Here is a 24785-nt window from a genome sequence, read left to right on the forward strand (position 1 = left end):
ACAGCCTCATGTTGCTAAGCAATGACTCTCAGCTTCTTTGTGGATTTTTTGGTTGCTATGGAGACAACAGGGTGAGCATGCACATCATACCAAATTTTGTCTTTCTTCTTTAAACAGTAAAGATAGATTTGGTCCTTCCATCAAGGAGTGCTCTAGGAATGAGAAGATATGGCTGGATCTAGCTCACAACAAGAGATACTAATCCTCGTCATGATTAAGTAGCATTTGATGGACAACAACTTTTTGAAACTGGATCCTTTGCAAGGTTCGGAACTATCATCCTTGGCTAGAATTTCCCTTGCCCAGATATGGTGAATACTACAATATGTGGAAATAGCAGGCTTTTGACAACCATTTCATATTTTATTGATCTAGTTGCATTCACAGTGTTGATACCACTCTTAAGTGTCCTGGGATGAAATAAGCTGAATGTTACATACAAGAACGCACCTGGTGGAAGCCAGATGGTGCAAATAACTTTCTAATTAACTGCATTAATGGCTAGGGGGCCACACTAAGTTACTTTTCAGGTCTTCTTTACTCCACATTCAAACAACTGCTTTTCTTTTTCAGCAACTGTGCCTCAAATCAGTTTGCTCATCAAGACGTCAGCCATTAAGGAATGATTTTATGAATCTTGCTTAAGGCTATTTTGCTGGTTTTCCTAAGTCAGTCTTACAATTAAGAGCATATAAATGACATGTGGAATGGAACAGCAACATATAGGGAACGGTTGCTGGAATTGGGTATGTCTAGTTTAATGAAGAGAAGGACGAGGGAGGACATGATAGCAGTGTTCCAATATCTCAGGGGCTGCCATAAAGAAGAGGGAGTCAAGCTATTCTCCAAAGCACCTGAAAGCAGGACAAGAAGCAATGGATGGAAACTAGTCAAGGAGAGAAGCAACCTACAACTAAGGAGAAACTTCCTGACAGTTAGAACAACTAACCAGTGGAACAACCTGCCTCCAGAGGTGGTGAATGCTCCAACACTGGAGGTTTTTAAGAAGAGACTGGACAGCCATTTGCCTGAAATGGTATAGGGTTTCCTGCCTGAGCAGGGGGTTGGACTAGATGACCTCCAAGGTCCCTTCCAACTTCTTCTTCTTCTTCTTCTTCTTCTTCTTCTTCTTCTTCTTCTTCTTCTTCTTCTTCTTCTTCTTCTTCTTCTTCTTCTTCTTCTTCTTCTTCTTCTTCTTCTTCTTCTTCTTCTTCTTCTTCTTATTATTATTATTATTATTATTATTATTATTATTATTATTATTATTATTATTATTATTATTATTATTATTATTATTCCAGCACCATTGTGAAATGGTGTTCTTCAATCTCTTATCAGACCATCTTATTAATTTAGTAGCGTTGCTTTGGATGTGAAAGCAGAAACAGCAGGGATACAAATGTGGCACACATCTACAGCTTCTTAAAGCAGCCACTTGTTTTCCTACCGTAGATCACATAGTTGTTGTTTAATTCCAGAAAAAGGAATAAACTGTCAACTGTGGTTATCACCACATTTACATATTCCCATGTGGCCAAAGCATCATAACCCTACTAGACATCATTGTACTTTAATTCAGTTCATCAGACTAGACAAGTAAGTCTGCTCTTTTGTAGGAAAACATTATGAATATATATCATTCACCTCAGCAGGATTCAACATCTTTTGACAACTGCATGATAGGCAGAAATTAGTTAGATGCAGGTTTACTTCATTTTTTTCCCTAGAAAACATTAGATTAGATTAAGATTAAAAACCAGCCTGAACATTACTATATTTTTACCTTATTCTGTATCTCGCAAGATAAAAATTGTTTTCACCTGTCAGAAGTTTTTAATTTAGGAAAACTATATTTCTGCTGTTAGGCATAAAATAGAATTATAGAATTTTTCCAACTTTCTTTTACATATATTTTTCAACTGCCCAGAGCTGTACGTGAAGAGATTTGTTTCAATAAATCTAGGAGAAAAAAAGGCATGAATCAAGAAACTGTAATTTCTGTTTAATGTTTGACAAGACCATCTGATACTGTTTGCTTAGCAATGTACCTGTATGTGTTCATTTGGAGTAAATATTAAAGACTGTTCTAATGTGCATATGTATAAGACTTTAATAAAAATTTTAAACTAACAGTATGGAAGTATAAGCATTTTTATAGTTCTTGTCCTCCCTTCCGCCAGGCACCTATAGTTACACTTGAGCATGTAAATTAAATGGATTAATAATGTGAATTATTAGCTGATTTACATGAGAGTTACAGTTATGCTGTAATTCAGGCATGTCAAACTGCCGGCCCATGGGCCGGATGCGTCATGCCGAAACCGCGCCCACCCCATTGCCGGCAATGGGGAAAAAGTCAAAATATGTCATGCGACGTCACATGACGTTGAGAGTTTGACATGCCTGCTCTAAACTGAGTGAAGAATAAAATTTCAGATTAATTCAGTTGCACCAAGATCAACTGATCTATGCTGAATCCAAACCTTGCTAAGCTAAAAGGAGACAGATAATTTATTTGCTTTGGAATACCTGTTGGATTAAATGACTGAGTCCACACAGCATTCTAAGCTTTATTTAACCATAGTTATTGAACAAACCACAGGGGTTAAAGTTAGCACGCTATGTTAGACTAAAACCAAATATAGCCCACCAATGGCTTTGCGTAATATGTGCTTAATGGGTTTATGTCAGACGCATGGCAGCCAATGTAAAGGGCAGCTCAGTTCAGCAGCATAGAATACTGACTGTGAGAAAGAAATTCTTCTGATGCTAGTCACCCCAGCCATATTTTGTTCAGGGTCAATAGATCCAGATGAAACTAATAAAATCCTGTACCACAAAGATTTCTAACTAAAATAAGACACTTAAAGATATATTCTAAGACCTGAGCTGGACTTCAGCCTACCCCCATAAAGCTCTTATTTGCTGTTCTTAAAGTGGGAGGGAATGAATTACTCATCTTTCTGGATGAGCTTAAGCATTGAATGGTGCAGTATGCTGCAGAGAGAGCCAATTCAGTACTTCAGCTTACATAATGAGACAATGACTAACTACCATCTAATCATGCTGATATTGGGCATCGTGAGGTAACTTATTCATTTTTTAAAAAGAGCCTCCCCCCCCAATTGAAAAACTACATACAGGAATGGCATTTCAAAGCCAGCTATTGGTATTTCATAAATTCAGAAGTGCAGACTTCATTCTCCTTATTTGACACAGTAGATGACATGTTTTTGAGAAAAGTGATTTCAGATTATCTTGAACAGGGGTCTTCAAACTTGGCCCTTTTATGACTTGTGGACTTCAACTCCCAGAATTCCTCGACCAGCGCGGCTGGCTGAGAAATTCTGGGAGTTGAAGTCCACAAGTCATAAAAGGGCCAAGTTTGAAGACCCCTGATCTTGAGTATAAAAAAACAAGGAGAAATTAACAGCAATGACGGTCAATAAATAAGTGACTGTAGATGAAAGATAATCTAAACCAGGGGTCTTCAAACTCGGCCCTTTTATGACTCATGGACTTCAACTCCCAGAATTCCTCAGCGAGCATGCCTGGCTGAGAAATTCTGGGAGTTGAAGTCCATGAGTCATAAAAGGGCCGAGTTTGAAGACCCATGATCTAAACTATATCAACACAAAACTATATCTATCTGAGGCAAAACAAACAAGTCTCTCAGTCAACAATAAAGCCAACATCCATGCCAAAAGAAGGCTATCCTCTTCCTGTGTTTTCAGGAGAATCAAGAATGGGCTGATACATGAATGCAGTGTGAAACCTACAGAGGCAGGTCTATGGAGATTCTCAGTCATCCAGGTCATGGTTGTCCCAAAGGTACTTTTTTCAAAGAAAAAACAAAGGAAGTCCAGTAACCCTTTGAAAAAGGACCTGTGGGACAACTTACAGAGGCCCATCCATAAACTTTGCACCCTTCCATTCAAAATGCTCCTTGTAGAGAGTCAGAACTCCAGAGTTTTCTCTCATAAAATGCAATAGCTGACACAAAATGTACCACTATAAATGAGCCGATCCTGGTCCACCAGAGTTTACGTTCCACTGTCCTGACATTACATAATCCTTCTTTCCTTCTTTCTGTCTGAAGGAAGGGCCACAAAAGAATGGCATTTGGACTGAGGACAAGAGACCTCTCCCTTCAGTAAATTATCCCATTATAATGTAGAACCAAACTTAACCAAACTATACTTCACTGAATGTAGAACTAAAGTTCATTGCATTCAACGACTCTCTTTTGATATTTGGAAAACCTGACTGTCCTTACATAGCGAAACAATTGCATATTTCAATTAAGTTGAAACAGATACTTTGGGGAAACTGAGGTAATTCCCCAAAGTGTCCATTTAAGATGGAAATGCATTGAACGTCCTTCTAAAATAGATTAAAAAATGAAACTTTTTATGAACACTGCACTCTGCAACTTTTTGTTGCTGGACTCACACGTACAATTTAACAAATATCTCAGCCCCCTTCCCATTATCAATGGGACTCTTTTCTTCAAATTCCCAGAATGCTGTGACAAAGAGGCATGTTTCCAGTACTGATATAACTATTTCAAGATGGAAAACAAACAAGAAAACCAATACGCAACTTTTATTGGGTCCTAAGCACATTCCACTGAGACATTTTGTAAACATTGTTTATTCTCTTTGTACATGGGATGTACTTAAAAACCCATATATGAGTGTACAAGAGGATCACATTAAAACACAATGGCATTGTAGTTAGTTATCCTACTTCAGGCTCCTCCAACTTTAAAAGCTTGCTAGGGTGGAACACAAATTGCTTTGAAATTATTGCAATACATTCCTATCGTAGGTACCGGGAATACCAAAATACATAATCTGGTATGCCATATACAAGATTGTCCATCTCTTGTAAAGCTGCCTCTCAAGATATCATCAGTTATCCAGAAAGGACCAAAGCTGAATTTAGAAAAAGGTATTTTTATATTATATTCCAGCCGAAATGATTGGGATTTACCCCACAGTTTCTGCTATTCACTTATTTGAGGTATTTCATCATACACAAACACATACTGTAGAAGGTCTTCACTAATTTTAATACTTATTTATATTTGGTGTCTTCAAGGCTCTTTAATGCTTGCATTATTCTTCTAGTTGGCCTTCTTTTTATATTAATTATGTCAAAGAAGCAATTGCATGCCATGGACTTTGGGTCAGAGACCACAGGGCAGTAAAGGGAGGCTTATATGGTCAAAACATACAACTGTGTTGTATATGCAAGGCTTACTATAGTAAATAAGGCTTGAACAGAAATACAAAACTGTTCAGATGTTCCCATTCATTCCACAGGAACTAACAAGAAACCATGACAAATAGCACCAAACATCTGTAAGTGCAATCAAATGTTTTATATCAGTGTATCTATTACTTAAATTCCGTCCTGAGAATTAAGTACAATATGGACAGTTCCAAACATCCTATGGCTTCTTGGAATGTCCTTGGTGTCATAACCAGCAATGCATTTTTTATTAATGTAAAAAGGGAAATTAAAATTGTTTTCCTTTATTCATCACAGGAAAATGAGGGATAAAAATTAAACACTGATACCTGTTAATAGCAGTAAGATGTTCTATCAACAGAATAACCACTTTGGTACTTTTGAATTGAGAAGGCAAGTGTGTGATTGTGAACTCCTCTTGAATTTCTCCACAGAAGGAGATTTGGCTCAAAATTCCAAATGGCAAAAGGGTACTACCCAGAAAGCGTAAGGCAAAAAGATTAATAAAAAGGAGTCACTTTGTAGCTTATGTCATAATTCTGATTTTCTCCTCCAATGCAATTACTACAGTTCTTTTCCTTGTCCTCGAGTTCCTTCAATCATCAAAAACCTGGTGCCATCCAGTTAAGAAACTTCATGGCAACTTCAAAGCCAAGGAAGCATGCCTGGAAAAAAATACATATTAAGTACAGACATAAATTCACATTTTTTGTGGAATATTTTATATATTTTTTCCTATAGAAGAGTTTCCATTAATTCATAGCATGAATTACTCAATTAATAGATACAATACCAACAAAATGGGGCTGTTTCAACATTAACCTCCAATAAATATACTGCATGGGCAGATATAATAGCTATGCATTCAGTCAAGAGGAACATTTCTCAAAGGAGACTTGCTAGAGACGAAGGAAGGGAAAAAAATATCAGTCTGGCAGTCTGTTTCTTCAAAAGCTGCTTTGGAAGACTGGGGAATCATCCAGAATAGTATGCACGGTGAGACTGAATTCTATGTAGAAAAATTAATGACAGTAGGTTTTTCCAGTTGTCTGCAAGGAGTTTCCACTGGATCATATGTCCTTTCAACAGCCACTTTGCTTAATGACTGGGCTCCTGGTCCAAATTGTGGTCACTAAATGAGGACTATCGGTAATAAGCATGTTGTTGATTTATTACTGTTTCCTACTTGTTTTATTGTTTTAGTATTGCTGTACATTAGCTACAGTTGCTTGGATGACAGAAATGGCTTCTAAATTCAACTAATGGAATTGAATACACCTGTAAATCAATAGAGAAGTCCAACTAAAGGTACTGTACTTTTGATGTAAAATTGGCCAGAAATATAAAAAATAAAGTGTTTTCCAGAGGATCTGTCGGGAGGCTTTAGCTTCTTGCTTTTCTCTCTTAATTCTTAACAGGAGAAGAGCCATCTCTGCCTTTGCTCCCGACTTTTGGAACAGATTACCTCAGAAGTGAGGTCAGCACTAACCCTCCTGACCTTCCACAGGAATTTAAAGACCTGGTTCTGTCAGCTGGCTTGGGGCTCCAACAAGAGGGCTTCACGTTGGGGCTGGTTGACAGATTAATAACGGATCCCCACCTCCTACCTCCCCCACCTGCTCATTCTACTCCCTCTCTTCTGATCTTTTAGTTAGGGTTGTGTATTTATTTTTTTATTATATTGTTCCTATTGTGTTTAGGTTTGGTAAAATGTTATCTTCTTATCACAGATAGTCCTCAACTTACAACCACAATTGAGCCCAAAATGTCTGTCGCTAAGTGACATATTTGCTAAGTGAATTTTGACCCATTTTAAGACCTTTCTTGCCACAGTTGTTATGTGTATCACTGCAGTCGTTAAGTTAGCAACACGGCTGTAAGGTGAATCTGGCTTCCCCATTGACTTTGCTGGTCAGAAGGTCGCAAAAGGGGATCACATCATCCCAGGACACACTGCAATCGTCATAAATACGAATCAGTTGCCATGCGGATGCTGCAATGGTCGTAAATGTGAAAAAATGGTCATACGTCACTTTTTTCAGTGCTGTTGTAACTCTGAATGGTAACTAAATGAACTGTTGTAAGCCGAGGACTACCTGTATTATAAACAGCCCAGAGTTAACTTGTGGTAAGATGGGCAGTCAATAAATTTAATAGTTAAACAAATGAACCAGAAGTCAAAGGGTGGTATTTGCTTACTGCATTGGCAGGAAAAGCTCTGATCATCACAGCACTGAATCCCTTGTACAGAGACATCACTCCTTCCTCTCGAACAAGCTCTCGCAGGACATCTCTGAAGCCATTGGGATACTTTCCTGGAGGAGCTGTTGAAAAACGCAAAATACATTTCGTCAACTTCATCCACCAAGAGGCTTTGACCAGACTCCCTTCTTCTTTCGCAATCCTCTTTATTTCCATCTCTTGCCATGGCAATAGCAATAGCACTTAGACTTATATACCACTTCACAGTGCTTTACAGCCCTCTCTAAGCAGGTTACAGAGTCAGCATATTGCCCCTCCCCCAACATTTTACCGACCTCGGAAGGATGGAAGGCTGAGTCAACCATGAGCCGGTGAGAATCGAACTGCTGAACTGCTGTCAGCAAACGTAGCCTGCAGTACTGCATTCGAACCACCGCGCCACCAGGGCCATAATGGTCAAATGCTCCTCAATTAACAACAATTGATTGATTCCCTGTGCTCAATGTTTCAGTCCCTAGTCATCTCACAGTTGGACAATTGTAATAAGCTCGACATCGGACTACCCTTGAAGAGCATTTGGAAGCTATAGCTGGTGCAAAGTGCAGTGGTGCGGGCAGTTTTGGCAGCCCCCAAGAATGGCTCTTGTAACACCACTGCTCCGCAAGCTGCACTGGTTGCCAGTCTGTTTCCAGGTGCAATTCAAGGTGTTGGTGATTACCTTTAAAGCTCTTCATAGCATGGGTCCAGGTTGCCTGAGGGAACATCTTACCCCAGTGAGATTAGCCCGTCCCATTTATGCCAATATAGGAGGTATGCTGTGAGTCCTGTGAGTCTGATTATTCCAACTGATGGAGTCCAAGAGCAAGGCCTTCTCTGCTGTTGCTCCTGCCCTCTGGAACATTGTTCTACCAGCAGCAAGATCTGACTGCTGGCCCAGTGATGGATTCTACTGCAAATCAGGGCTGTTTCCAGAGGAGGCAGAGAGGACCTGGAGCTTATGGAGCAAAGGAACTGGATGAGGCTGTCGGCAGGCCCAGAGGAAGAGAGAGAGGCTTTTGGAGGAGTTGGTGGTGGCGGCAGCAGAGTGCTCCAGGGGTGAAAAGAAGCAAGGCCTCTTAAAGGAAAAGGTGGAAGAGTCAGGATCAGAAAAAGGAAAGAAGGCGAGGTTGTCAGAATACAAGTGAATTTGAGGGCTAATCCACATGGAGCCCCATTTCCATCTGTCCTGTTTGCCATCATTCACTCCCTAGAGACTAAAATGGACAATGTGAAATTTGAGCGGGAGGTGGTGACCCTTTGAGAGCTGTATGCAACAAAATTTCATTTTGATGTATGCCGATTGGTGTACATTCAAAGTGACAATAAAGTTATCATCAACATCTTGCCCCACCTCCGATGTGAGGTGGGCCCCAACCCTCCTATCCTTTCGTAAAGGCCTAAAGGCCTGGCTCTGCCAGTTGGCCTGGGGTCCCAATGGGGGAACAGCAAAGTGGAGGTGGTTGATCAAATAACAACAGTTCCTACCACCCTCCCATTCCGTCCCTGCCCTCCCCATGTAAATTATAACCCTTTGGTTATAATTTATTCACGTTTTAATGTAGATGTATACATACATTTTTATGACTGTAGTCTACCCAAAGTTACCCTATGGTAAGATGGGTGGCCAATAAATTTTATAAGTAAATATAAATAAAATAAACGATTACCATGAGGGACGATTTTCCCATTTCTGCAGCACCAAAACAAGGTGGTAGTCCCTGCCCCTACTCCTTACAGAAATCTTACATTTATCAACCTGCCTGAATTTCTAGGGAGCAAGTGAGAGGTTAACTGAGAACGTTTGAAAACTCTTTCCTCTTCAACAGCCTGTTTGGTTTCGGTAATTGCTGATGAAAAAAGAAAAGAAAAGTCCTTCCTGTGCAAAATGGTGGAAGCCAAGAGGCTGGCAGAATGACAAGTCACTGCATTCCTCTTCTCCAATTGATTTGGCAGAAATTTATTTTTTTTGTTAATGCACAAGAGAGTAGGCAGGCTATAAAGCATGGAACTTCCCCTCACTATCAGTGAAAAAATAAAAGTAAGACACACCCTTTGTAGTAAACATTTTAATAGCCAATTATGCACACAACCTACCGGTATATTGCAAATGTAAAAGTGGAAGAGAATAAAAACTGGCCAAAGAATATAAATGTAAAAACTAAAGAAACAAGAAAAGAAAAGATAAGAAAGTTTTCACCAATGTCCATCCTATGAAGCACCGTTTCTCGCATGAAGAACTTTGGACATGACTGCAAGTAGTCCTTGACTTATGACCATAATGGAGCCTGCCGAATAGAGTGGTAAGTTGTGGTGGGTCGTCACCTGATTTTATGACCCTTTTTTGCAGTGGTTGTTAAGTGAATCCACAGTTCACTTAACTGTGCACACTGCAAACGGCTATAAATGCAGGCCTGTTGCTGAGCATCCAAAATGTGGTCATGTGACTGAGGGAGGATAAGCCGATCATTGGAACTATGAAACTGGGCCATAAGTATCTTTTGGAGGATTCATGGATAACTCCATATTGTCACTAAGCAACCAGTCATCAGTAACTATCTTGTAATTAGCCACTTGCCTGTTCAGTCAAGGCAAATACCTCAACTCAGTGTTTCTCAATCTCAGCAGCTTGAAGATCTATGGACTTCAATTTCCAGAATTCCCTGAAGGCTGGCTAGGCCAGGGGCCTTCAAACTTGGCCCTTTTATGACTTGTGGACTTCAACTCCCAGAATTCCTCAGCATGCTGAGGAGTTGAAGTCCACAAGTCATAAAAGGGCCAAGTTTGAAGGCCCCTGGCCTAGCGTATTCTGGGAATTGATGTCCACACATCTTCAAACTCTCCACGTTTGAGAAACACTCTCGTAACTGATTGTATTGTAGCTAGCACACACACAGGGAAAAGGTAGATTAAGAAAATCTTTCTAAATTTATCGAAAAGAGCTGCCAAATTGCAAAGCACATTTATGTCATCACTCTTCAAAAGAATCCAAAAAAGTTTTACCTCACTTTTTTTTCACTACCTACCCAGCTATGTAATTACCAGGTCTAGAGAAGTGACCTGAAAAAAAGGCAATTTTCATGCGAGTTTATAGAACTTTCGAATTCTTTGCCTGGATGCAATTTTACATTCTCCGTCAGCTGAGCAAACAAAGTGTGATTTTCAATCTTTAGCCCAGCTACAAGAACCAGCTTCATATCTGCTTTGGAAAATGATTAATGTATGATACAAGATGGGATTACAGATAGTCCTCCTTTAGTGAGGGCAACTGGAATCAGCAATTCAGTTGGTAAGTGAAATGGTCACTAAGTGAATCCACAACTGTGCTCATGATTTTACTTCAGTTTTCCTTTGCTTTACAAATCTGTAAAGGTCCTAAATGCAAAGATTAGTCATAAAGTTATTTTCATCACACTTGTAACTGCAAACAGACACTAAATGAGACTATCCCTAAAAAGGGCTGTATTGTACTCTCCTTTTACTCCAATTTCCATGGTGACCAGAATTATACACACTGAAACTAGCAATTAGAAGAGAGGCGGGAATGGAGCAGAACAAGGAGAAAGTGTTCTGCACTATTAGCCTTAGCCAACACACCTCAGAAAATGCGAATACCTCATCTAATGCCAGATTAAACCAGAGACTGTCATGGACTGTTGCCCAGGAATGATTTTCAGAAGAGTTCCAGGAAATATTTTGAGCAAATGTGTGCTAAGAGATCTAATCTTCAACCGTGCATTCTCATGAGAATAGAGTGGGATGACAATGGAGAATGGAGAGGGAAGGAGAGTTGGTGGTATCAACGGCCCACCCTCCATGCACCTCTAAATATCTAAAATAGCAGGCAAAGCAGATGTTTGAACAGCATTGTTTTATTTCAGCTGTTCTGCCTGATTTAATAGGAAAGGATTAAATATTTGGATTAAGAGCTGCTCTAAACACCTTAGACAACTAGTCCTCATTTAACGACCACAGTTGGGACTGGCAACTGGGTCATTCAGCAAAGCAGTTGCCAAGTAAAACCACAACCGTACTTACCATCCTACTTCAGTTTCACTTTGCTTTACAGATGTGCAAAGGTCAAAAATGCAAGGACTGGTCGCTAAGTTGCCTTTTCATCACTATGGTAACTAAGAATGGTTGCGAAACAAGGTGGTTACTAAATGAGGGCTACTTGTATAAAAACCTGTTGACAACTTTTCTCCACAAATCCTACTTTTAAATCTGCCTGCAATAATCTTTACAGGAGCATCAGTTAACTCACCTGTCTGGAACCGTGACTTCAGCACATCAGGAGGGATTCCCACAGCCCAGTTGAAGATCCCTGCCATTCCTCCAGCAAAGAGTATTCTGGGTACACTGAGATCACTGACGCTGTGGGAAGCAGGAGACAGGCAGAAAAAGGGCAAACATGAATTCATCAAAATGGCTACTAAAAAGAAATAGAAGAAAAGAAAGACTGGGTGCATCTCATTCAGACTCACAGGGGGGGGCAAAGGTTATACAATAAGCAATTCCCTCAGGTGAAGTCAGCACCTGGGCTGTACAGGTAGTCCTCGACTTACAGAAGTTTGTTTAGTGACCGTTCAAAGTAACCACGGCACAGAAAAAAGTGAGTTATGACCATTTTTCACACTTATGCAGCATCCCCATGGTCACATGATCAAAATTCGGATGCTTGGCAACTGGCATGTATTTATGACGGTTGCAGTGTCCCGGGATCACGTGATAACCTTTTCCAAACTTCTGACAAGCAAAGTCAATGGGGAAGCCACGTTTACTTAAGAACTGTGTTACTAATTTAATAACTATAATGATTCACTTAACAACTGTGGCAAGAAACATCACAAAATGGGGCAAAACTCACTTAACAGCTGTCTTGCTTAGCAACAGAAATTTTGTCGTAAGTAAAGGAGTAGCTGAATTTGCCCAGCAAAGACTACTTCTTTGCCAGGATCTCTGTAGAAAAAGTTACTGGTACAACCACTGGCACGTCAAGCTTAATTTACAGTACAACTGAATTATATTGTCAGAACTGGCCAATCTAAATCAAACTGCTGGATTCAGCAAGAAGCCAGGCTGATACCCTTCAAACTGTACTGTGCTAAAAGAAGAAAACGTCCTTGTGCAATTTGTTGTTAGAATAAAAGCTTTATGTAGATTCATATACGGTAATCCCCGAGTTAAAAGCCTAATATTTGGCATGAAAGTATTGAAATATTGCTGACAGTGGTTTATTCAACAAATTATATTTAATCAAACCATGGCTTATCACAATATAGAAATCCAGTAATTCTGCCTTTGTGCTACACGCTACATACATTATGATTCATGGTAGATTATGCTAATGAATCCATTAGCCTTCCATATAAGATGCACTGACTTGATCCCGAAAAACATATTTTATAAATGCCAAATGATATTATTTATTTATTTCTTAAATTTATATGCTGCCCATTTCAGTGTCAACCGGCTCAAAGCAATAATCCTTGGTTCATCTCATCAAATTATTATCATGACGCTCTTACTTCAGAATAAAACAAATTTCTTAGCTATTCTTGTGAGAAATCCAGCATTCTGCTTACCTCTGCTCCTGAGGTGTCAAAATATTTTTCAGCCATTCATAGGTCATGAAGTACATCCCACTGGCTGGAACATCTGGTCCAATAAACAGAGCCAAATTAGAAAAATGAGAGACACAACTGCAGAACTAGTCAAGAGTCCCAATTGGCAAGGACAAAAAGGATTAAAACCTGCCAGCTTTCTGTAAGCAGAATTATAATAATGGCCTAAACAATGCATTCCACTTGCTACTTGAGACCTTGATTTGATTGATAGAGAAAACAAGATTTAAAGGACAGTCTTCCCATTTATACTGTATCTACCCTATTAGGGAAGGATGGAGTGAGATGGAGAAAAAGGGCCTTCTCTGGGGTGGCTCCCTCCCTATGGAATATCATTCCCCCGCCACCCCGGAGATAAGATTGACTCTCAACCTGATACTGTCCCAGAAGGCCCTGAAGACATGGTTCTATCAGCAGGCCTGGGAACCCCAAGTTGATATAGAGCCGACCATGTTCTGGTTTGTGTTTGTTGCTGCTGTAGCAGGGAAAGGTTTAGGAATTTTATACTATAGATTTTTAATGTTGTAAGCCAGGGGTCTTCAAACTTGGCCCTTTTATGACTTGTGGGCTTCAACTCCCAGAATTCCTTAGCCAGGCACAATACACACACACACAGACACACACAGACACACACACACATATTGTAAATAAACATTGTGATAAGATATAGAAGCACTGTTCACACCACAGAAATGTTTCTGTCATTCCCTGTCACAGTTAGCTGGCTGGGATCCTCAATGTACTGACTATCCCCTTCGTCCTTGTAGCTAGTGAAAAGGAAGACTCAGTTTCTTTTGGTGGGGGTAGGGGAGAGGATGAGCAATTTTTTAAAGAAAGAAAATACAGGTAGTCCTTACTTATGACCACAACTGAGTCCAAAATTTCAGTTGCTAAGCAAGGCAGTTGTTAAATCTTTTTTGCCACACTTGTTAAGCAAGTGACTGCAGCTGCTAAGTGAACCATGCAGTCATTAAGCAAATCTGGCTTCCTCCATTGACTTTGCTTGTCAGAAGCCGGTTGGGAAGTTTCTAAATGGCAATCCCATAACCCTGGGACAGGGGTAGGCAACCTTGGCTCTTTTATGACTCATGGACTTCAACTCCCAGAATTCCTGAGCCAGCCATGCTGAGGGGAAAGGGAGAGGTTTCCAAGCGGAGTCATGCTGGCTCAGGAATTCTGGGAGTTGAAGTCCATGAGTCATAAAAAAGCCAAGGTTGCTTACCCCTGCCCTGGGACAATGCAACTGTCATAAATACATGTCAGTTGCCAAACACACAAATTTTGATCATGTGCCCATGGGATTGCAGCAACGATTGTAAGCATGAAAAATGGTCATGTGTCACTTTTTCAGTACCGTTGTAACTTCAAACGGTCACTAAATGAATGGTTTTAAATTGAGGACAATCTGTAGAACTGTGGTGGTATGGTCACAAGCAACTTCCCATGGATAGGTCTGAAGGACCCCATCTACCTACCTCCCATTTCTGTTCATTTTTTTTACCCTTCTCCCCATGTGTCTATAGTTAGTCAGAATGGCAGTAGAAAAGGGATCTTAGAAACATGGGATTGGGTGTATTTGGGGCAAAATCAAATTCCTGCAGAGTTAACCAGCTGAATGAATTCAGATCTTCAATTCAAAATCTGATTTAATTCAGCCAGCTAACTCTGCAGGGATTAGACTTGCATGATAGGCTAACCCCCGCTCTATAATTATTTTGTCAAGTGCATTATGTAATCAGGGTTTTTTTTAAAAAAAAACATTTGGAGGGCTTTTATAGTTCCATTATTTTAAGAACAATTCTCCACAACTACCTCTCATGAGTGTGAGCACTGTTCCTTTGTACACGCCTCGAATGCCAGCTTCACGATACAGCTGTTTGGCACAGTCCAAGGGGCCCGCATACTTTTTTTCACCAGAGGCTGCTTGGATCTAAATGGTTAAAGAAATAATGGCCTCATCAATTATAACATGCTATTCCTTAAATTATTCAGTCTTCCTAAATCTAAGCTACTGCTGAAATGAGTCTGCACATCTAAACTTTTCCTAAGGAATCGCCCATGAGATTTAATCAGGAGTTTGTTGATTATGCACCAAAATGGTAACAATTGGGGGAAAAAAAAATAAACCCGTAGCTGCCATCTCTCCCAGAAAGTTTTTCTAGCTGTTTAAGCACCCAGAGCAGGCTTCTAACAGCTCTACCCATTCAAGAAGCCCCAGTAGAAAGGTTTGTGAAGAACATTATCCATAATTGTAACTGGGACTTTGTCTTTGTCATAGCGAACAGTTGTTGTGTACTGAGAGCCAGTTTGGTCTAGTGGTTAAGGCACCAGGCTAGAAAACAAGAGACAGTGAGTTCACATCCCACTTTAGCCACGAAAGTCAGCTGGGTGACCTTGGGCCAGTCACTTTCAGCCCAACTCATTTCACAGGGTTATTTGTTGTTGTGGGGAAAATAGGAGGAGGAAAATGTGTTGGATATGCTTGCTGCCTTTTTTGTCAAAATAAGGCGGGAGATAGATAGATAGATAGATAGATAGATAGATAGATAGATAGATAGATAGATAGATAGATAGATGATAGATAGATAGAATTTGTTTTACAACTCTCCTGATCACTTTACAACCAAGACATTTGCTTAATGACAGTTACAAAAAAATGGGTCTGGTCATCTGGTGATGAGCCATTTTATGACCATCCTGAAGGTAATTGTGAGGCTTAATTACAGTCATAAGTTGAGGACTACCTATTTTTTGACTAGAGATAGATATAGATAGATAGATAGATAGATAGATAGATAGATAGATAGATAGATAGATAGATAGATAGATAGATAGAATTTGTTTTACAACTCTCCTGATCACTTTACAACCAAGACATTTGCTTAACGACAGTTACAAAAAAATGGGTCTGGTCATCTGGTGATGAGCCATTTTATGACCATCCTGAAGGTAATTGTGAGGCTTAATTACAGTCATAAGTTGAGGACTACCTATTTTTTGACTTAGTATGAGCCCAGCCACAATATTCATCCAGCTATCATGCCCCGGCAAGCAGCATTCTTGGGTGAAGTTGCCTAAACTGAGAAGCTAAGGTCAGGCTGGTTTGTACTTGCGTGGGACGCTTCCCAGAAGAAGGGAGTGATCAATCACATTTATATTATTGCTAGAAAAACTGCACTGGCTTACTTCTGTGCCCCAGTTTTAGCCATCGGAGAAATCTAATATCACAATGAAACAATGCTAGGGAAACTGGAATACTGAGTTACAGGAGATAAGACATGTTCGGAAATTTGAGCATATCTCCCACACACATAATACTTTAATCTAAATGTTTGCATATATTCTCTCTCTCTCTGTCTCTCTCTCCGTGCATGTCAAAAATTTAGAAAACCATGTTGTCAACAAGATTATGATGGTGAATATGCTCAACTATCCTAAAGGAGGATAAATAAAGAATGTGGATAGGAAGATGTTGTTCAGTTGTGGATGGAGCACGGAAAGGTTCTTCTCTTACCTGTAGTAGGCATTTGATCCTTTCTCCTGGTGCCATAATTGCAGTTGTAAACACCCCCGATAACATTCCTGCTGCAAACAGCTGAGGATATCTGTACAGAGTGGACATTACATTGTGGGATATAGATTAAACATAAGAATGATAATGATAGTGATGATGACAATGACAATGATAATAATAGAGATAATAATAATAATAATAATAATAATAATAATAATAATAATAATGATGATGATGATGATGATGAAGGGACCTTGGAGGTCATCTAGTCCAACCCCCTGCTCAGGCAGGAAACCCTATACCATTTCGGACAAATGGTTGTCCAATCTCTTAAAAATTTCCAGTTGTTCCACTGATTAATTGTTCTAACTGTCAGGAAATTTCTCCTTAGTTCTAGGTTGCTTCTCTCCTTGATGCACTACTCGTAACGTCACATGACGTTGTGTGACGTATTGGAGCTTTTTTCCCATTGCCAGCAATGGGGTGGGCGTGGTTTAAGAATAATTTCTCCTTCCAAAATTCCTTTTCTAGAAATAAAAATCCAGCCAACAATTAAATTTAAAAAAGAATATAAAGATAGTCCAATCTCAGAGGTGAAAGCTCCAATTATGTGCCATGAAAAATAAATGTTCTCGGGAACATTTAATTATGCCATTTTTTCCCCATTTATATCCCAAACAGATGCCTTAGAAAGAGCCAAGGAGTGTATTCAGAGCCCTAATTTCCTCCAGCTGGTTAAATTCAGCCAAAACAGACATGGGTCAAATAAATATTATGGCTCAAGATTTTTGCCTCAAGTATCAATACGACACATCCAGGCAAATGCAGCCAACAAGGCAGAATCATTTGCAAAATAAATCTAATGTTTTCTATAAAAACAATGATTTTTTTTTTAAAAAAACACCTTATGTTTTCTAAACAAAGGTAAAGCCTGGAAAGATCTATCCATTAGTGATGGATCTTTAATTAAAGAGAATGATGTTGTTGTTTATACAATGCGCTATAGTTTATGAAACTGAGGAAAGAAAGAAGAAAATAGAATGGTTCATGTCCCATGTTAATTCATACTGCTGAATATATATATATATATATATATATATATATATATATATATATATATATATATATATATATATATATATATATATATATATATATATATATATATATATGTTTTCGTAGATTCTCGCGGGTGTCTGTATGTGTAGGTCTAGAGTCTCGGGTTTCTTCCCGCGTTCCTTTCAAACGTCGCCACAACTTTCTGAAGATGAAAGGAACGCGGGAAGAAACCCGAGACTCTAGACCTATATATATATATATATATATATATATATATATATATATATATATATATATATATATATATATATATATATATATATTCCATTTATATCCCACCCTTCTCCGAAGACTCAGGGCGGCTTACAAGCTTAGCAGTAGCCTTCATTCTATGTACATGCCTGCTTGTTAGGGCTTTCACACACACCCCAAGCGGCATTATTACAAAGTCAGCTTAATTGCCCCCAACAATCTGGGTCCTCATTTTACCTACCTCGGAAGGATGGAAGGCTGAGTCAACCTTGAGCCTGGTGGGACTCGAACCTGCACTAATTGCAGGCAGCTGGTGTTACTTAAGGAGGCATTAGCCCACTGCTCCACCAAGGCTCATATGCATTCATATGCTGTGCGACTCAAGCCACAATGATTTACAAACTATCATTTATATAATCTATGAACTGTCAACTATTGTTTATTTTAGAAATAGTGGTTTGGCATTATGAATGAATCCAGCATCGTATGCCTGCCTATCTAGAAGCCATGGTGGCACAGTGGTCTGAATACAGGGTTGCAGGCTAACTCTGCCCACAGCCAGGAGTTTGATCCTGACCGACTTAAGGTTGACTCAGCCTACCATCCTTCCGAAGTTGATAAAATGAGGAGCCAGATTGTTGGGGGTAATAGGCTGACTCTGTAAACCACTTAGAAAGAACTGTAAAGCACGGTGAAGTGGTATATAAGTCTAAGTGCCATATCTATCTATCTATCTATCTATCTATCTATCTATCTATCTATCTATCTATCTATCTATCTATCTATATCATCTTATCTATCTAGTTTACCTCTAGTAGACTAAAGAGGAAGAAAGACATAGATATATAAAGTGATTGGAGAGAAAGAAGCAGATGAGATATGTTTCTAAAAATAGTCCTCGAGTTACAACCATAAGACCATCATGGTCATAACTTATGACAGTCATAAATTGGGTCATCTGTGTGACTGACTCAATTTTATGACCCTTTTTGTGGCAGTCATTAAGTGAAAGCCGCTGTCATTAAGCCAACCAATGGTTCGCTATGAGTCAGGTACTGCTGAAAATTAGAAGTAAATGCTGGTTTTCGGCAAAACCACTGTAAAATGCAGTCATGTGGCTGCAGGGTGCTGCAAACAGCCATAAATGTTAGCCAGTTGCCAAGGACCCAAAGTGCAGTCATGTCACTCTGGGGGGAGGAGCATTAGAACTTCAAATCTGAGTCATAAGTATCCCCCAGGGAGGTCCATCATAACTTCTAATAATTGCGAAGCAACTGGCCCTAAGTCAAGGAACTACCTGTATAGGAACTATAATACATTGGCAATCAGATAGGGGAACTGTCCATCTAAGATTGACAATACAAGGCCCCTCATCCTGATTTATATTCTAGAATGATGTAAGAACTTGATCCTTTATCCTAGAAATAAACCACTGGCTAAAGGGTTGGTGTCGCCAAGAAAACTTTGGCTTCCTGGACCATGGACTACATTTCCTACGTGACGGACTCTTGGCAAAGGACGGGCTGCACCTCACGAAAACAGGGAAAAACATACTCGGAAAAAGACTGGCCCAACTCATTAGAAGGGCTTTAAACTAAAACTGAGGGGGAAGGGTGGCCAATCATTAGAATCTCTAGAACACAAAACCAATCATAAATCCCAAGAAAACAAATCAAACAAAGAGGTGGGGAGTGAGGAGAAAAAAGAAAAAAAATCAAACAACAATCAGGAGATCCCGGAAACATACCAACAGACAGACATCAAAGTCTTAAATGTTTATATACTAATGCTCAAAGCTTGGGGAACAAACAGGATGAACTAGAAGCAATAGTACATGAGGGAGAGTACAACATAGTTGGCATTACAGAAACCTGGTGGGATGAAACTCATGAATGGAATGGGCTGATGGATGGATACAAATTGGTCAAAAGAAACAGAACTACAAAAAGAGGAGGGAAAGTTGCACTGTATGTAAGAGAATACTACATATCTACTGTACAGAAATGCACATGATCAAAGATAAAAGCCCTCCAGAATCAACATGGGTCAATATAAAAGGGGGGGAAAGTGACATTGCCATAGGGGTATAGTACAGTCCACCCAACCAATCAGAAGAAATAGATGGACTCTTTGCCAACCAGTTAACAAATCTATGTAGGAAGCACACCACAGTAGTAATGGGACACTTCAACTACCCAGATATGACCTGGGAAACAAACTCTGCAGCGAGCAGATCAAACAGTCATGTGGCTGCAGGGTGCTGCAAAGCCAATCTAGCCGATGGCTTTGTCTTCCAAAAGGTACAGGAGGGAACTAGAAGTAAAGCAGTACTGGACCTAATTCTTACTAATAGAGAAGAAGTGATGGAGGTAGTTGAAGTTGCCGGAACCTTGGGGGAAAGTCATACTGAAATTCCACGTCATACTGGAATTCAATATAATGCAAACATAAGCAATAGAAAATAATTCAACCAATGCCTTAAACTTCCAAAGAGCTGATTTTAACAAACTCAGAGAGAACCTAAGAAATATTCCATGGATCCTAAAGTGGAAAACAGCTCAAGAAGCATGGGAAACTCTGAAAAATGATATCATAAAGGCCCAGTCCAGCACAATACCACTGAAAAAGAAAAACAAGAAAGGTAAGAAGAAACCAGCATGGCTGCACAAAGCTCTCTCTGACAAACTGAAAGACAAAAAGGACAAATACAAAAAATAGAAAGAGGGACACATAACTAAGGTTGATTAGCAGACAGCCAGAACATGCGAATACAGTCATGAAAGCAAAGGCTCAGAATGAACAAAGACTTGCAACAGAAATTAAGGATCATAAAAAAAGTTTCTTTAAACATATTAATAACAAGAAAAAAGTCAAGGAAACTGTAGGTCCACTAAAGAGAGAAGATGGCAAGGAAGTAAAAAGTACCGTATTTTCTGGCATATAAGACGACCCGGCGTATAAGACGACCCCTGACTTTTGAGAAGATTTTTAAGATTTTTCGTCTTATACGCCGGAAAATGCTTACATGCCAGTTGCCAAGTGTCCGACACAAGCCCGATTCAGATTCAACCCCGTCTGATGCAAATGGTGCAAAGCCACGCACTCTTCCAGGCCAGACTCTGCAAACAGCAGGCCACCGCGGGAACTCTGAGTCCCCGCCTTTCGGCAGCCTGCACGGCCAAGCACGATTCGGCTTTGAGATAGCATTTGCAGATGGAGCAGCCGCCGCGTCTGGAGCCAAGCCCCGCCCAGGAGACGGTTGGCCAGGCGAGCCCGGAAGACGCGCTAGAGAGCCGGGCTTGGGGTGGCTAAGCCGAGGCCGGCTGGCGAGGCTGGCTGGCGGCCATGCCGAGGCCAGCTGGCGAGGGCCGCTGCATGGTCTGCGGGCAAGAGGGACGCCAAGTACCGCTGTTCCGCACTCCGTGACCAGGCAAGCGATTCTGCCGGTCGGCGCGGGTAAGGTGGTGCCTCGGCAGGAGCAAAGGTGCTCCCTTCCTACGGGCGTGACATTCAGCGGGGCCCCTCTTCGCAGCACGCCGCACGGGCCTCACCCTCACCCGTCTCCCCATGGACGCGCCTCCCTTGGTACGGGAGCCACCCCCGCCATCCCTGCACGCCACAGACGCAGGCCCACCTCGACTCGTCGTGAGCCTGCCTTCTGCACGTCGGCTGCTTCCTCTGACCGGCAGCTGGCCAGCGCGCGCACGCGCAGGACAACTCTGCCGGGTCTTGCCTGGTGCCAGCGGGCTCCGCGGCGTCCATCCGGGCTGCAACGTGCCTAGACACGGTGTGGGCTGGGAAGTTTGGCGCCGACATGCTGGCTGGGAGGCGGCTTCGGAGCGCGTTGCCGGGGACTGCAGATCAGAGAGGTGAATATTTCCGGCGTATAAGACGACCCGGCGTATAAGACGACCCCCAACTTTTGAGACGATTTTCATGGGTTAAAAAGTCGTCTCATACGCCGGAAAATACGGTAATAGGCAGAAAGCAGAGCCGCTTAACTCATTCTTTGCATCAGTCTTCACACAAAAAGAAATTATAGCACAACATACCAAAAAAACTACTGCAAAAGACAAACTAGAAATAAAACTTAAAATAAGCAAGAAAATGGTAAGCGAACACCTATCCGACCTTGGCGAATATAATCACCAGGACCCGACAGATTACATCCCAGAGTTCTGAAGGAGCTGGCAGATATTATCTCAGAACCACTGCACCATATCTTTCAAAAATCCTGGAGCACCAGGAAGTAACTGAGGATTGGAAAAGGGCTGATGTGGTTCCCATCTTCAAGAAAGGGAAAAAAAACAGACCCAGGAAACTACAGACCAATCACTCTAACATCAATACCTGGGAAGATCCTAGAAAAGATCATCAAAAAACAAATCTGCAAACAACTAGAAGCAAACAAAGTTATAAGTTTTACATTTAGGCAGGAAAAATCAAAAATATAAGTACAGATTAGGTGAGACCTGACTCAAAAACAGTAACTGTGAAAGGAACCTTGGAGTCCTAGTGGACGATCACTTGTCTATGAGCCAGCAATCTGCAGTAGCAGCCAAAACAGCTAATACAATCCTGGCTTGCATAAACAGAGGCATAGAATCAAGATCATGTGAAGTATTAGTACCACTTTATAAAACCCTAAGGGACGCGGTGGCTCAGTGGGTTAGGACGCTGAGCTTGTCGATCAGAAGGTCGGCAGTTTGGCGGGTCGAATCCCGAGTGAGCGCCTGTTACTCGTCCCAGCTTCTGCCAACCTAGCAGTTCGAAAGCACATAAAAATGCAAGTAGAAAAATAGGGACCACTATGGTGGGAAGGTAATAGCGTTCTGTGCACCTTTGGCGTCTATTCACGCCGGCCACATGACCACAGAGACGTCCTCGGACAAGCGCTGGCTCTTCAGCTTTGAAACGGAGATGAGCACCGGCTCCTAGAGTTGGAAATGACTAGCACGCATGTGCGGGGGAACCTTTACCTTTTTTTATAAAAACCTAGTGAGACCACTTTTGGTCACCATAATACAAAAAAGATGTTGAGACCTTGGAAAAAGTTCAGAGAAGAGCAACTAAGATGATCCAAGGCATAGAAACTAAAACAGGCATGTCAAACTGCCAGCCAGCAGGCCGGATGCGTCATACTAAAACCGCGCCCACTCCATTGCCGGCAATGGGGAAAAAGTCGTGACACGTCGTGCATCGCGGGTTTGACATGCCTGGACTAAAACATATGAAGATCGGCTGCAGGATTTGGGTTTGGCTAGTCTAAAGAAAAGAAGAAACAGGGGTGACATGATAGTAGTATTCCAGTATTTGAGGGGCTGCCACAAAGAAGAGGGGATCAAATTATTCTCCAAAGCACCAGAGGGGAGGACAAGAAACAATGGTTGGAAACTGATGAAAGAGAGAAGCAACTTGGAATTAAGGAGAAACTTCCTAACAGTGAGGACAATTAACCAGTGGAACAGCTTGCGTTTAGAAATCGTGGACACTCCATCACTGGAGGTTTTAAAGAAGAGACTTGTCTGAGATGGTACAGGTTTTCTTGCTTGAGTGGGGGGCTGGACTAGAAGACCTCCAAGGTCTCCTCCAGTTCTATTCTATTCTAACTGCAGTTGAAGGATTTGAGAAGTGAAGGTGGAAAGGCAGGTGTGAAAGTGGCTAAGAATCCTAGCTCAGGAAAACCTTATCTGACAGGTACATGGGGCTAAGAATGTATTTACTGCCAGAATAGAATAATATCTTTACTGTCACTTTGAATGTACACTAATCGGCATACATTAAAATGAAATTTCACTGCAGTGTTCTCAAAAGGTCACCACCTCCAATGTACACTACATAAATATGACAGAAATAAATAAATACCGAATTATGCATACACCCACATATATTATATGACTGAGAGAAACAACAGAGTCTAGTTCGGATTATGTATAGATGTGCATGGCGAGAAAAACGAATCTTGCGAGTTTACCAGATGGATGGCATAGGAAACAAAGCTATTACAGAATCGGGTAGTCCTGCTAGAAACACTACAGCAAGAGACTGTAAAGTGGGTGTGTGGGGTCTCTAACAATGCAGGTGTCAGGACCCACCCCAAACCACGTCTTAGGAAGACAAAATTCTTGGAGTCAAATCTATTCCAAAAAGAATCTTTACTATGACATGCTTGGTTGTAGGAAACGAGACAGGACTTAATATTATCCCACGAAGTGAACCCTTATAAAGAGTTCCCGGTTTAACCCCCCTTAACCCCATTTGGTCAGTCCCCCATCCTTTCTCTCGTATCATCCATCTCGTGGGAAAAAGGAACTTAGGACCCTTCATGTTTTTTGCTGTCTTCCGTGACAAAAGCCAGATGCTAGCCCCCCCCTTTTGTTTCCCCAGTTCAAAAGGCTTCTCCTTTCCTTTGAAATGCCTAATACTGGTTCAATACACACCTATTCTCTTCTCTTCGGGAGATGGCAGAATCCATGGAATAATGTTTGAAACATTCCATTTATGAATATGATATAAATGGATTCTGACAGCAGGCAAGTACTACCCAGTTGAATCAAATGAAGCGATTTATAAAATTATTTAAAGCTATTTAATAAAAGTCACTTTGCTTCTTTGTTTAAATCTTAACCAAATCACCGTGCTTTCCTTTGAGTTGCCCACAGAGAGCAGGATTCAGTATCAAGACAGACAGAACCTCTAGAGATCTCCAACAAGATTCAGTTTATTTTTAAACAGCAGAAAGAAAAATACGGTCACAATCGGGATTTATGTCAAATACAAATGAAAAAAGAACTTGGGACAGTGTTGCAAATCCTAATCTACGGGATTTAGGCAGTGAATCT

General features: G+C 40.8%; 1 protein-coding gene across 3 annotated transcripts in view; it reads right to left on the reverse strand.

Annotated features, from left to right (window-relative positions):
* Positions 1-1612: 1612 nt before the first annotated feature.
* Positions 1613-24785, reverse strand: part of SLC25A20 (solute carrier family 25 member 20) — a 30793-nt gene continuing 7620 nt past the window's right edge. The window contains exons 4-11 of one of the 3 annotated variants that reach the window (XR_014025033.1): positions 16633-16723; positions 14931-15048; positions 13080-13152; positions 11759-11868; positions 7456-7580; positions 5586-5921; positions 1821-1959; positions 1613-1723 (exon numbers count right to left, since the gene is read on the reverse strand). Coding sequence is in view for 1 of the 3 variants with exons in the window: in XM_081317098.1 (XP_081173224.1) it covers positions 5859-5921; positions 7456-7580; positions 11759-11868; positions 13080-13152; positions 14931-15048; positions 16633-16723 (580 nt within the window). In the remaining 2 variants the exon portion in view is untranslated. Of the gene's footprint in view, positions 1724-1820; positions 1960-4590; positions 5922-7455; positions 7581-11758; positions 11869-13079; positions 13153-14930; positions 15049-16632; positions 16724-24785 lie in introns of those variants that run through there. The other 2 variants (XR_014025034.1, XM_081317098.1) reach the window with 2 other exon arrangements.

The sequence above is a fragment of the Vipera berus genome (assembly GCF_964194415.1).
Source record: "Vipera berus genome assembly, chromosome: 2".
NCBI classification, from domain to species: Eukaryota; Metazoa; Chordata; class Lepidosauria; order Squamata; family Viperidae; genus Vipera; species Vipera berus.